Source organism: Pelobates fuscus, chromosome 7, assembly GCF_036172605.1.
Source record: "Pelobates fuscus isolate aPelFus1 chromosome 7, aPelFus1.pri, whole genome shotgun sequence".
Taxonomy (NCBI): Eukaryota; Metazoa; Chordata; class Amphibia; order Anura; family Pelobatidae; genus Pelobates; species Pelobates fuscus.
Window position 1 is genome coordinate 1,868,986 of NC_086323.1, and position 12,896 is coordinate 1,881,881.

A 12,896-nucleotide genomic window follows, 5' to 3' on the forward strand; every position below is an offset into this window, starting at 1 on the left:
CCGCAGACAGCCACTCGGAGTGTGCGCACTATCTCCTTCATACTCGCAGGGAAGCTACATGGCCCCAGGTGCCGCGGCCCACCGGGAAATTTCCCGGTATCCCGGTGGGCCAGTCCGGCCCTGGTTCGTTGGTAAGATCCTAGTGATAGCAGAGGTGCCCCTGACGCGCGTTTAGCTTATTCAGCTCACCAGAGGTTTGTACGTATGTTAATCGATGTTCAAGGATTCTAATAGGGTGCAGGGGTGGTCTCCGTTCGGGAGTGGAACCAAGGTTGGTTCGGGTACAATAACTCCTGAATGGACAAAAAGTTAAATTAGTACAAAGGAAAGGCACGTTCCGCCACACTTGGGAAAGCAGGTTTTGGGTTTGTGCATGTCTCGTTTTCCCATTTGGATTGGCATACTGTGATACCATGGGCAGATATCGGGGTTTTTCACTAAAGTGAAAATTCAAAGTCAAATTCAAGTTCAAAATAGCTGAATGGGGGGGGATTAGTGGGGTGGGAGATGCAGTGCAACACAACAAATTAGAGTTTGGGGATGGGTCAACATTTAATGGTGCTCTGGGGGTCCGGCTCACAGCGCAGACAGTCTGACCCCCCATCCTAGCATCCTCAGAAGCCAGGCTGTATACATCATATCCACTGCCTGATTAATAACAGAGTTTAAACACTGAACTCTGGGAACGTTATTCCTCCTTTTAATTGAGCCGTTTCTTGGCTACTAATTACCCCTCCCTGCCTGCTTGGTTACTGGTACAAACACAGCTTATCTGATGCAATTTACCTGCAGCTTTGTGATGGAGACAATGTTTAGTGTTCGAGGTGTGTCTCTGCATTGTGTTCACCTGATCAGACTGAGAAGCCGAGTGTTAGCAAAGAACTGAATTAAAGAAATGGCTCCTGCTGGCCCAGAGTCTGGGTTTCTAGCCATTCTGCTAGTGTGAGTTTAGTACCACGGGATATAAAAGCAGTGATGTGAAAGAACCCAAATGGAAACCAACGAGACCTCGAGGAATCCTTCATTTTATCCCACAAGACCATCTACAGCTGGGGTAAGAACATTTACATTTATTAATACAAACTTTCTCGGATTCAGGGTAGGGGCTACATGGGATCATTGGATACTGAGTCCTGTAATCCTGGGGTACTCAGGATATCATTATACTGGGCGCTATAGCCCTGCGATCATATTATACTGGGCGCTATAGCCCTAGGATCATATTATACTGGGCCCTGTAATCCTGGGATCATATTATACTGGGCGCTATAGCCCTGGGATCATATTATACTGGGCGCTATAGCTCTAGGATCATATTATACTGGGCCATATAGCCCTGCGATCATATTATACTGGGCGCTATAGCCCTGGGATCATATTATACTGGGCCCTATAGCCCTGGGATCATATTATACTGGGCCCTATAGCCCTGGGATCATATTATACTGGGCGCTATAGCCCTGGGATCATATTATACTGGGCCCTATAGCCCTGGGATCATATTATACTGGGCCCTATAGCCCTGGGATCATATTATACTGGGCCCTATAGCCCTGGGATCATATTATACTGGGCCCTATAGCCCTGGGATCATATTATACTGGGCCCTATAGCCCTGGGATCATATTATACTGGGCCCTATAGCCCTGGGATCATATTATACTGGGCCCTGTAATCCTGGGATCATATTATACTGGGCCCTGTAATCCTGGGATCATATTATGATCCTATATACTGGGCCCTATAGCCCTGGGATCATATATTACTGGGCCCTATAGCCCTGGGATCATATTATACTGGGCCCTATAGCCCTGGGATCATATTATACTGGGCCCTATAGCCCTAGGATCATATTATACTGGGCCCTGTAATCCTGGAATCATATTATACTGGGCCCTATAGCCATGGGATCATATTATACTGGGCCCTGTAATCCTGGGATCATATTATACTGGGCCCTATAGCCCTGGGATAATATTATACTGGGCTCTATTATACCTGGCCCTATAGCCCTGGAATCATATTATAATGGGCTCTATAATACTGGGCCCTATAGCCCTGGGATCATATTATACTGGGCTCTATTATACCTGGCCCTATAGCCCTGGAATCATATTATAATGGGCTCTATAATACTGGGCCCTATAGCCCTGGGATCATATTATACTGGGCCCTATAGCCCTGGGTTCATATTATACTGGGCCCTATAGCCCTGGGATAATATTATACTGGGCTCTATTATACCTGGCCCTATAGCCCTGGAATCATATTATAATGAGCTCTATAATACTGGGCCCTATAGCCCTGGGATCATATTATACTGGGCCCTATAGCCCTGGGTTCATATTATACTGGGCCCTATAGCCCTGGGTTCATATTATACTGGGCCCTATAGCCCTGGGTTCATATTATACTGGGCCCTATAGCCCTGGGATCATATTTTACTGGGCCCTATAGCCCTGGGATCATATTATACTGGGCCCTATAGCCCTGGGATCATATTATACTGGGCCCTATTATACTGGGATCATAATATACTGGGCCCTGTAATCCTGGGATCATATTATACTGGGCCCTGTAATCCTGGGATCATATTATACTGGGCCCTATGGCCCTGGGATCATATTATACTGGGCCCTGTAATCCTGGGATCATATTATACTGGGCCCTATAGCCGTGGGATCATATTATACTGGGCCCTATAGCCCTGGGATCATATTATACTGGGCCCTGTAATCCTGGGATCATATTATACTGGGCCCTATAGCCCTGGGATAATATTATACTGGGCTCTATTATACCTGGCCCTATAGCCCTGGAATCATATTATAATGGGCTCTATAATACTGGGCCCTATAGCCCTGGGATCATATTATACTGGGCCCTATAGCCCTGGGTTCATATTATACTGGGCCCTATAGCCCTGGGATCATATTTTACTGGGCCCTATAGCCCTGGGATCATATTATACTGGGCCCTATAGCCCTGGGATCATATTATACTGGGCCCTATTATACTGGGATCATAATATACTGGGCCCTGTAATCCTGGGATCATATTATACTGGGCCCTGTAATCCTGGGATCATATTATACTGGGCCCTATAGCCCTGGGATCATATTATACTGGGCCCTGTAATCCTGGGATCATATTATACTGGGCCCTATAGCCGTGGGATCATATTATACTGGGCCCTATGGCCCTGGGATCATATTATACTGGGCCCTGTAATCCTGGGATCATATTATACTGGGCCCTATAGCCGTGGGATCATATTATACTGGGCCCTATAGCCCTGGAATCATATTATAATGGGCTCTATAATACTGGGCCCTATAGCCCTGGGATCATATTATACTGGGCCCTGTAATCATGGGATCATATTATACTGGGCCCTGTAATCCTGGGATCATATTGTACTGGGCCCTGTAATCCTGGGATCATATTATACTGGGCCCTATAGCCCTGCGATCATATTATACTGGGCCCTGTAATCCTGGGATCATATTATACTGGGCCCTATGGCCCTGGGATCATATTATACTGGGCCCTGTAATCCTGGGATCATATTATACTGGGCCCTATAGCCGTGGGATCATATTATACTGGGCCCTATAGCCCTGGAATCATATTATAATGGGCTCTATAATACTGGGCCCTATAGCCCTGGGATCATATTAAACTGGGCCCTGTAATCATGGGATCATATTATACTGGGCCCTATAGCCCTGGGATCATATTATACTGGGCCCTGTAATCCTGGGATCATATTATACTGGGCCCTATAGCCCTGGGATCATATATTACTGGGCCCTATAGCCCTGGGATCATATTATACTGGGCCCTATAGCCCTGGGATCATATTATACTGGGCCCTATAGCCCTAGGATCATATTATACTGGGCCCTGTAATGGGCTCTATAATACTGGGCCCTATAGCCCTGGGATCATATTATACTGGGCCCTGTAATCATGGGATCATATTATACTGGGCCCTATAGCCCTGGGATCATATTATACTGGGCCTTGTAATCCTGGAATCATATTATACTGGGCCCTGTAATCCTGGGATCATATTATACTGGGCCCTATAGCCCTGGGATAATATTATACTGGGCTCTATTATACCTGGCCCTATAGCCCTGGAATCATATTATAATGGGCTCTATAATACTGGGCCCTATAGCCCTGGGTTCATATTATACTGGGCCCTATAGCCCTGCGATCATATTATACTGGGCCCTACAGCCCTGGGTTCATATTATACTGGGCCCTATAGCCCTGGGTTCATATTATACTGGGCCCTATAGCCCTGGGTTCATATTATACTGGGCCCTATAGCCCTGGGTTCATATTATACTGGGCCCTATAGCCCTGGGTTCATATTATACTGGGCCCTATAGCCCTGGGATCATATTATACTGGTCCCTGTAATCCTGGGCTCATATTATACCTGGCCATATAGCCCTGGGTTCATATTATACTGGGCTCTATAATACTGGGCCCTATAGCCCTGGGATCATATTATACTGGGCTTTATAATACTGGGTCCTATAGCCCTGGGTTCATATTATACTGGGCCCTGTAATCATGGGATCATATTATACTGGGCCCCATAGCCCTGGGATCATATTATACTGGGCCCTGTAATCCTGGGATCATGTTATACTGGGCCCTATAGCCCTGGGATCATATTATACTGGGCCCTTTAATCCTGGGATCATATTATACTGGGCCCTTTAATCCTGGGATCATATTATACTGGGCCCTATAGCCCTGGGGTCATATTATACTGGGCCCTATAGCCCTGTGATCATATTATACTGGGCCCTGTAATCCTGGAATCATATTATACTGGGCCCTGTAATCCTGGGCTCATATTATACCTGGCCCTATAGCCCTGTGATCATATTATACTGGGCTCTATAATACTGGGCCCTATAGCCCTGGGATCATATTATACTGGGCTCTATAATACTGGGCCCTATAGCCCTGGGATCATATTATACTGGGCCCTGTAATCCTGGGATCATATTATACTGGGCCCCATAGCCCTGGGATCATATTATACTGGGCCCTGTAATCCTGGGATCATATTATACTGGGCCCTGTAATCCTGGGATCATATTATACTGGGCCCTGTAATCCTGGAATCATATTATACTGGGCCCTATAGCCCTGCGATCATATTATACTGGGCCCTATAGCCCTGCGATCATATTATACTGGGCCCTATAGCCCTGCGATCATATTATACTGGGCCCTATAGCCCTGCGATCATATTATACTGGGCCCTTTAATCCTGGGGTCCTATTATACTGGGCCCTGTGTAACGGATCACCTGGCACCCTGACTGGGTACCTCCGTTGAAGGATGCTCCTAGCGCTTCCTGAGGGCTCCAAGCACTCCAGCTGACACCATAACCACCGTACACTCCATCCGAGAGCAAGACAGGAACAAGTTCTTAAAAGAGCTTAGAAGTGATTATCCAAAGGAACATGCAGAGCATAGCAATCCCTTGTAGTGATATAGCAATTCCCCCAATAAGAGACAGGACTCTAGATTAAGGGTGAAGAAGAACTGAACTTTTAATCCAACACTCTGCTTTTATGCCCATTTTACAAACATCGTACCGCCCACAGTTTTTTTTTTAAAACAACCAATAAAATACGTACATTACAATAAAACACTCCCAGCAACTACACACAAACCCCCCCCCCTCCCCCCCCCCCCCCCCCTCTGCCTGTGATATATTTACTGAACACAATGGGTTAATGCAATTATCACAGGCAGGAAAAATACACTTTTTACACATACACTGTAACTTTAAAAATACACATTAAACCTTCATAAAGAGTGTTACATATTCGAACTCAGCACACTTTACTTTCAAACATATCCAAAATTCAGCCAATTCCATCCAAGGGTTAAAAAGTTAGCTGGAAGTCCTTTATGACTGACGGTCGGTCTATTTTACACAGAAAACGGGGCCATTCATGCATTTGGCTCAGTATAACAGTGTGTTCAAACAGCCGAACGGGACTTAGTCTCGGTAGCTGAAAACTGGATCCAGGACCATGTGGGAAGGACCTCTCCTCCAGGAGAGTATAGCTGTATAGCTGAAGAGAGCTCTTACAAGAGCTAGCAGTGATATAGCAGTTATAGCTGTTCCCTACAACACGAAATGAGGCTGCGAGTTGAGGGTAAGAAGGTCTGGTTTATTGAGCACAAAGGCATTTCTTTTATACAGATTTTCAGGCCAGAGGCACAACCCCTGGACCTGATGGAACACAGGGACAAAAAAGAACATAGACCAATAGGAACAATAATTATTACAGTAACACTCCCACATACAGTCAGCAATCCCTCCCCTCTGCCTGTGATATAATAAGATAGCTAATGGAATAACTTAATTATCCACAGGCAGAAAATATAAATTTTTACCCAAAGTTCAGAAACACCCCAAAACTCAAACATATGCCCATAAATATACATCCCTGGATAGCCCTAAACTGGGTGAACAACATATCCAAAAATCACCCATATCAGAGCAGGGGTTCAAAAGTTCCATGGAAGTCTCCTTTGACCGACCGCACGCATGATTTCATGCCCAAAACAGTTGCAGAGAATTTGGCTGTGCGGCCTATGTTCCATACTAAGCTCCGTTTGAATTCACGAACGTGGACCGTTCGTGCAAATAGCTAAAGTTAAAGTGGCGTTCGAATTGTCGAACACCGTTCGACTCCCGTCGAAGTTCTGGAGAAGGTAAAGTTCAGCGGTGTTCGTGCCATTGCGTGTCCGATTTGAGTTCCATGAACTCAACGACCAAACACCGCTGAACGATTTCGACTGAATTAAAATAGCCGCCGCCACAAGTTCGTATGTAGAATGGCGGCCACTTCGACTTCGACACTTCGTCTGTATCTGAAGTGCTGGGCCCTATAGAACTGTGGTGTAGAACTGCTCCAATATAATTTAAAGGGGCAGAACCAGTGCCTTAAAACCCAATGCGTCCAAATAGAGGTTTTATAGGGCAAAACCCCCCAGGGGCCATAGTTTTATAGGGCCATCAGGCCCCTCCAAAAGCCAGTGGCAAAGTGCAGTTCGTCACACGGGGTATCTGGGATCATATTATATTGGGCCTTGTAATCCTGGGGTATCTGGGATCATATTATACTAGGCCTTTTTATCCTGAGGTACTTGGGATCCTATTATACTGTGCCCTCTAATCCTGGGATCATAACATACTGGGCCGTGTAATCCTGGGGTTCCTGGGATCATAACATACTGGGCCGTGTAATCCTGGGGTATCTGGGATCATAACATACTGGGCCGTGTAATCCTGGGGTATCTGGGATCATAACATACTGGGCCGTGTAATCCTGGGGTATCTGGGATCATAACATACTGGGCCGTGTAATCCTGGGGTATCTGGGATCATAACATACTGGGCCGTGTAATCCTGGGGTATCTGGGATCATAACATACTGGGCCGTGTAATCCTGGGGTATCTGGGATCATAACATACTGGGCCGTGTAATCCTGGGGTATCTGGGATCATAACATACTGGGCCGTGTAATCCTGGGGTATCTGGGATCATAACATACTGGGCCGTGTAATCCTGGGGTATCTGGGATCATAACATACTGGGCCGTGTAATCCTGGGGTATCTGGGATCATAACATACTGGGCCGTGTAATCCTGGGGTATCTGGGATCATAACATACTGGGCCGTGTAATCCTGGGGTATCTGGGATCATAACATACTGGGCCGTGTAATCCTGGGGTATCTGGGATCATAACATACTGGGCCGTGTAATCCTGGGGTATCTGGGATCATAACATACTGGGCCGTGTAATCCTGGGGTATCTGGGATCATAACATACTGGGCCGTGTAATCCTGGGGTATCTGGGATCATAACATACTGGGCCGTGTTATCCTGGGGTATCTGGGATCATAACATACTGGGCCGTGTAATCCTGGGGTATCTGGGATCATAACATACTGGGCCGTGTAATCCTGGGGTATCTGGGATCATAACATACTGGGCCGTGTAATCCTGGGGTATCTGGGATCATAACATACTGGGCCGTGTAATCCTGGGGTATCTGGGATCATAACATACTGGGCCGTGTAATCCTGGGGTATCTGGGATCATAACATACTGGGCCGTGTAATCCTGGGGTATCTGGGATCATAACATACTGGGCCGTGTAATCCTGGGGTATCTGGGATCATAACATACTGGGCCGTGTAATCCTGGGGTATCTGGGATCATAACATACTGGGCCGTGTAATCCTGGGATATCTGGGATCATAACATACTGGGCCGTGTAATCCTGGGGTATCTGGGATCATAACATACTGGGTCTTGTAATCCTGGGATCATATTATACTGGGCCTTGTAATCCTAGGGAACCCGGAATTCTATTATACTGTGCCCTCTAATCCTGGGATAGTAAACTGGGCCCTATAATCCTGTGTGCTTGGGATCATATTATACTGGGCCCTGTAATCCTGGGGTATCTGGGATCATATTATACTAGGCCTTTTTATCCTGAGGTACTTGGGATCCTATTATACTGTGCCCTCTAATCCTGGGATCATATTAAACTGGGCCCTATAATCCTGTGTGCTTGGGATCATATTATACTGGGCATCTGGTGTTACGGTACCTCCAGTAGTAAATGCACAAACCGCCGTTTAGTGAATGCTCCCCGGTCGCAATAATGTGGTCTGATAGCGTACACAGTATAACCATGCGAACCGCCAGCTAGGGAACACTCCAAACTCCCGACCGGTACCTGTACGGCTCTTTCCCTGCTTGAGCTCCAAATGCACGAATCGCCACTTACAGCCAAACGGCAATAGTTTCCAAGCGGCCAATAATCCCAATAAGCAGTCTCTAGTCGCCGGTAATAAAATCCCCCCCAATAACGAGACCAAGCTCCGCTACCTGCCCGTATTTATGCAGGTCTCTCACTTGGTGGACACTCCCCTAGGGGACCAAATGGGAGACTGGAATAACAGAAGGACATGGGGACATTTCAGACTTACATCCCCACAATATTCCCAACATACATTACAGTTTCCTCCCCTCTGCTCGGGAGATAATTGGGAAGTAATTCAATTATCTCCCCGAGCAGAGGCACATCGCCATTTTAATTCAAAGTTATAAAACACATTAAAATCTATAACTTTATAACTGCCGAACATATTGCATTCGTATAACACATCCCCAGATAGCCTGGATTTGAGTGCATATTATTGGCGAATAGCGCTCAGATCCCATACGCATAGTTCAATCGCCATGGAGTCAAAGTCTGTTATAGCTCTTCGGTATGCGATCGACTCCATGGGACGGCTATCTGGATTAAGTCCATTCGTGTTGTTAAATCTCCCGAACGGCCGGTATTCGTATGCTTCTGTCGATTGAGAAGGGGAGGTCGATGGCTTCAGCAGTGTTCGGTTGAAAAAGTGTCCGTTTTGAGTTCCATGAAATAATCATCGAACACCGCTGGGCTTTCGCATAGTTAAAATGGCCGCCGCCTCGTGGTCGACATACGAAAGACGACCATACATACGAACGACGACTTCGGTTTTAATTGAGAAGTGTCTGTGGTTAACCTCAACGTTCTAATTGCGATCAATAGGTTAACCAGCAGCACACTTCTCTTCTGGGTGGCCGTCCGTTCGGTAGTTTCGGTCGACAAACAAATACATTCCCTTAATCAAGGCATACGAATGGGGGAATTCATGCAAACGGCAAAACAGACGAATACAGTATTTTTAGTCCATACGGATGGGTCTGTCACATCTGGGATCATAACATACTGGGCCGTGTAATCCTGGGGTATCTGGGATCATATTATACTGGGTCTTGTAATCCTGGGATCATACTATACTGGGCCTTGTAATCCTAGGGAACCCGGGATCATATTATACTGGGCCGTGTAATCCTGGGATCATATTATACTGGGCCTTGTAATCCCAGAGAACCCAGGATCATATTATACTGGGCCATGTAATCTTGGGGTATCTGGGATCATATTATAATGGGCTCTATAATCCTGCGATACCTGTTATCATATTTTACTGGGCCTTGTAATCCTGGGGTACTTGGGAACATATTATACTGGGCCCTGTAATCCTGGGGTACTTGGGAACATATTATACTGGGCTCTGTAATCCTGGGGTACTTGGGAACATATTATACTGGGCCCTGTAATCCTGGGGTACTTGGGAACATATTATACTGAGCCCTGTAATCCTGGGGTACTTGGGAACATATTATACTGGGCCTTGTAATCCTGGGGTACTTGGGAACATATTATACTGGGCCCTGTAATCCTGGGGTACTTGGGAACATATTATACTGGGCCCTGTAATCCTGGGGTACTTGGGAACATATTATACTGGGTCTTGTAATCCTGGGATCATACTATACTGGGCCTTGTAATCCTAGGGAACCCGGGATCATATTATACTGGGCCGTGTAATCCTGGGATCATACTATACTGGGCCTTGTAATCCCAGAGAACCCAGGATCATATTATACTGGGCCATGTAATCTTAGGGTATCTGGGATCATATTATAATGGGCTCTATAATCCTGCGATACCTGTTATCATATTTTACTGGGCCCTGTAATCCTGGGGTACTTGGGAACATATTATACTGGGCCCTGTAATCCTGGGGTACTTGGGAACATATTATACTGGGCCCTGTAATCCTGGGGTACTTGGGAACATATTATACTGGGCCCTGTAATCCTGGGGTACTTGGGAACATATTATACTGGGCCCTGTAATCCTGGGGTACTTGGGAACATATTATACTGGGCCCTGTAATCCTGGGGTACTTGGGAACATATTATACTGGGCCCTGTAATCCTGGGGTATCTGGGATCATATTATAATGGGCCTTGTAACAAGTACATGGTGTATGGTATATTAAAGGGACACTATAGTACCCTGAGAGTGCCCCCACCCTCAGGGTCCCCCTCCCGCGGCGCTGAAGGGGTTAAAACCTCTTCAGCTTCTCACCCTTTCCCCCGCTGGGCTCCCTTACCTCTCCTCCCCCGCTGACGTCAGCATACTTGTCTGATGTCACTGGCGCCGAATGCGCATGCGCGGCACTGCCGCCCGCGCATTCAAAGTGTCCGTAGGAAAGCATTTTTCAATGCTTTCCTATGGGCGCTTTGCGTGATTGAGGCATAATATGCCTCAATCATTGCCGATGCGCCTCTAGTGGCTGTCCAGAAGACAGCCACTAGAGGCTGGCTTAACCCCAGATGTAAACAGAGCAGTTTCAGAAACTGGCTGTTATGTTTACATCAGGCAGGGTTAACCCTAGAGGGACCTGACACCCAGACCACTTCATTGAGCCAAAGTGGTCTGTGTGACTATAGTGTCCCTTTAATGTAGAATGGTAAATGTAACACGTACATGGCGTGTGGTATATTAATGTAGAATGGTAAATTTAGCAGTAAAAATCGATTGCTATATCAGAATAATAACATGTTATAATGTCCAAAAATATCTCCGATACAATGTGTTAGATGATGGTTTTTGTGTTTCCAGCTGATAGACCTCCACGTGTACTATGTCCCGGATGAGGTATGGAACCCCAAGCTAAATAAAGTTCCCTCTGAAGCCATCAATAAGTTCATCTCTGTTGGATTTATTCGGTAAGACATATTGTATCCTGCCTACACTTATAATGATTTATATAAAGATAAATATAATGAGATATATATATATATATATAGGAAAATGATTTCATACTTACCGTAATTTTATTTTCCTGATAATTATTCATGGCAGCATTTACTCAATGGGTTAGCTCCTCCCCTCACGGCAGAAAGGACAGGAAATAGAACTCTGAAACTGGTATAAATAGATCCTCCCCCTTCCCATCAGGCAGTCTTTGTAACTAGCTTCACCTCCTATAGTATATGGGTGGGACCGTAATGCTGCCATGAATAATTATCAGGAAAAGAAAATTACGGTAAGTATGAAACAATGTTCCTTTTTCCTGACCATTATTCATGGCAGCATTTACTCATGGGGAATACCCAAGCATTATATATAGAGGGAGGGACAGAGTTCAAAAACAGCTAATAGCTATAAAACCATTGTTGAGCTGTATAAACCTTAGAAGACTTTACAAAGCTAAACAAGAATCAATAGGAAATTGTCATAAAATCTGCTCGGACAAGTTAATTTCCCCTATAGGCTGCAAGGTCAGCAACCTCCTGGCATTCGATATCTGAAATATCCTGAATAGATATAGAGCCAGATAGGAATTAAGGCCATTATAGCATAAGCTAGAGAAGGATAATGTCATTCTGATATAAAACCAAATTGATATCAAATCAAAACCTCGACAAAGGCATAACTTCCAGAGATCATACTGGAACAAGCCGATAATGCTGGATGAGAACGGACACACCATGCTATTAAACACGGGGAGAATTACACTGAGAATCCAACTACTAACTGAATGTATTTATTAAATACGGTTCACACTGCATCCTCCTGCCTTGTGAACTACTTACCTGAAGATACAGGAACAAATCAATACCTGCCTGTCAGAAAGAGGCAGAGCCTAGTAGAGAAATAAGAGCCTGTTATTAATACACTGCAACAATGACCCGATGTTGGTAAATTCAGATTCACAACAATACCTCACACCGTGGATGAATTGATACAGCAATGATCAGCCACAGGAGAGGAATAAACTAATTACATTACTAGGCAAAGGCAAGAAGAACCATATACAGATTAGTTGAGCAAAAAAAAAGAAAGAAATGTTGGTATGAACCATAGAATTTGTGGCAACTACTAAATTATAAGGAGGCCAACCATGTATGTACGTAGTGGGGAATCGCG

The 12,896-nt window shown here is 45.4% G+C and overlaps 1 protein-coding gene across 3 annotated transcripts in view; it reads left to right on the forward strand.

Annotated features, from left to right (window-relative positions):
- The first annotated feature begins 797 nt into the window (after positions 1-797).
- The window catches only part of SPATA1 (spermatogenesis associated 1), a 124,677-nt gene continuing 112,578 nt past the window's right edge, over positions 798-12,896 (forward strand). For all 3 annotated transcript variants that reach the window (XM_063427623.1, XM_063427624.1, XM_063427626.1), the window contains exons 1-2: positions 798-1,054; positions 11,586-11,692. In XM_063427623.1, coding sequence (XP_063283693.1) covers positions 992-1,054; positions 11,586-11,692 — 170 coding nt within the window. In that variant the 5' untranslated portion in view covers positions 798-991. The remainder of the gene's footprint in view (positions 1,055-11,585; positions 11,693-12,896) is intronic.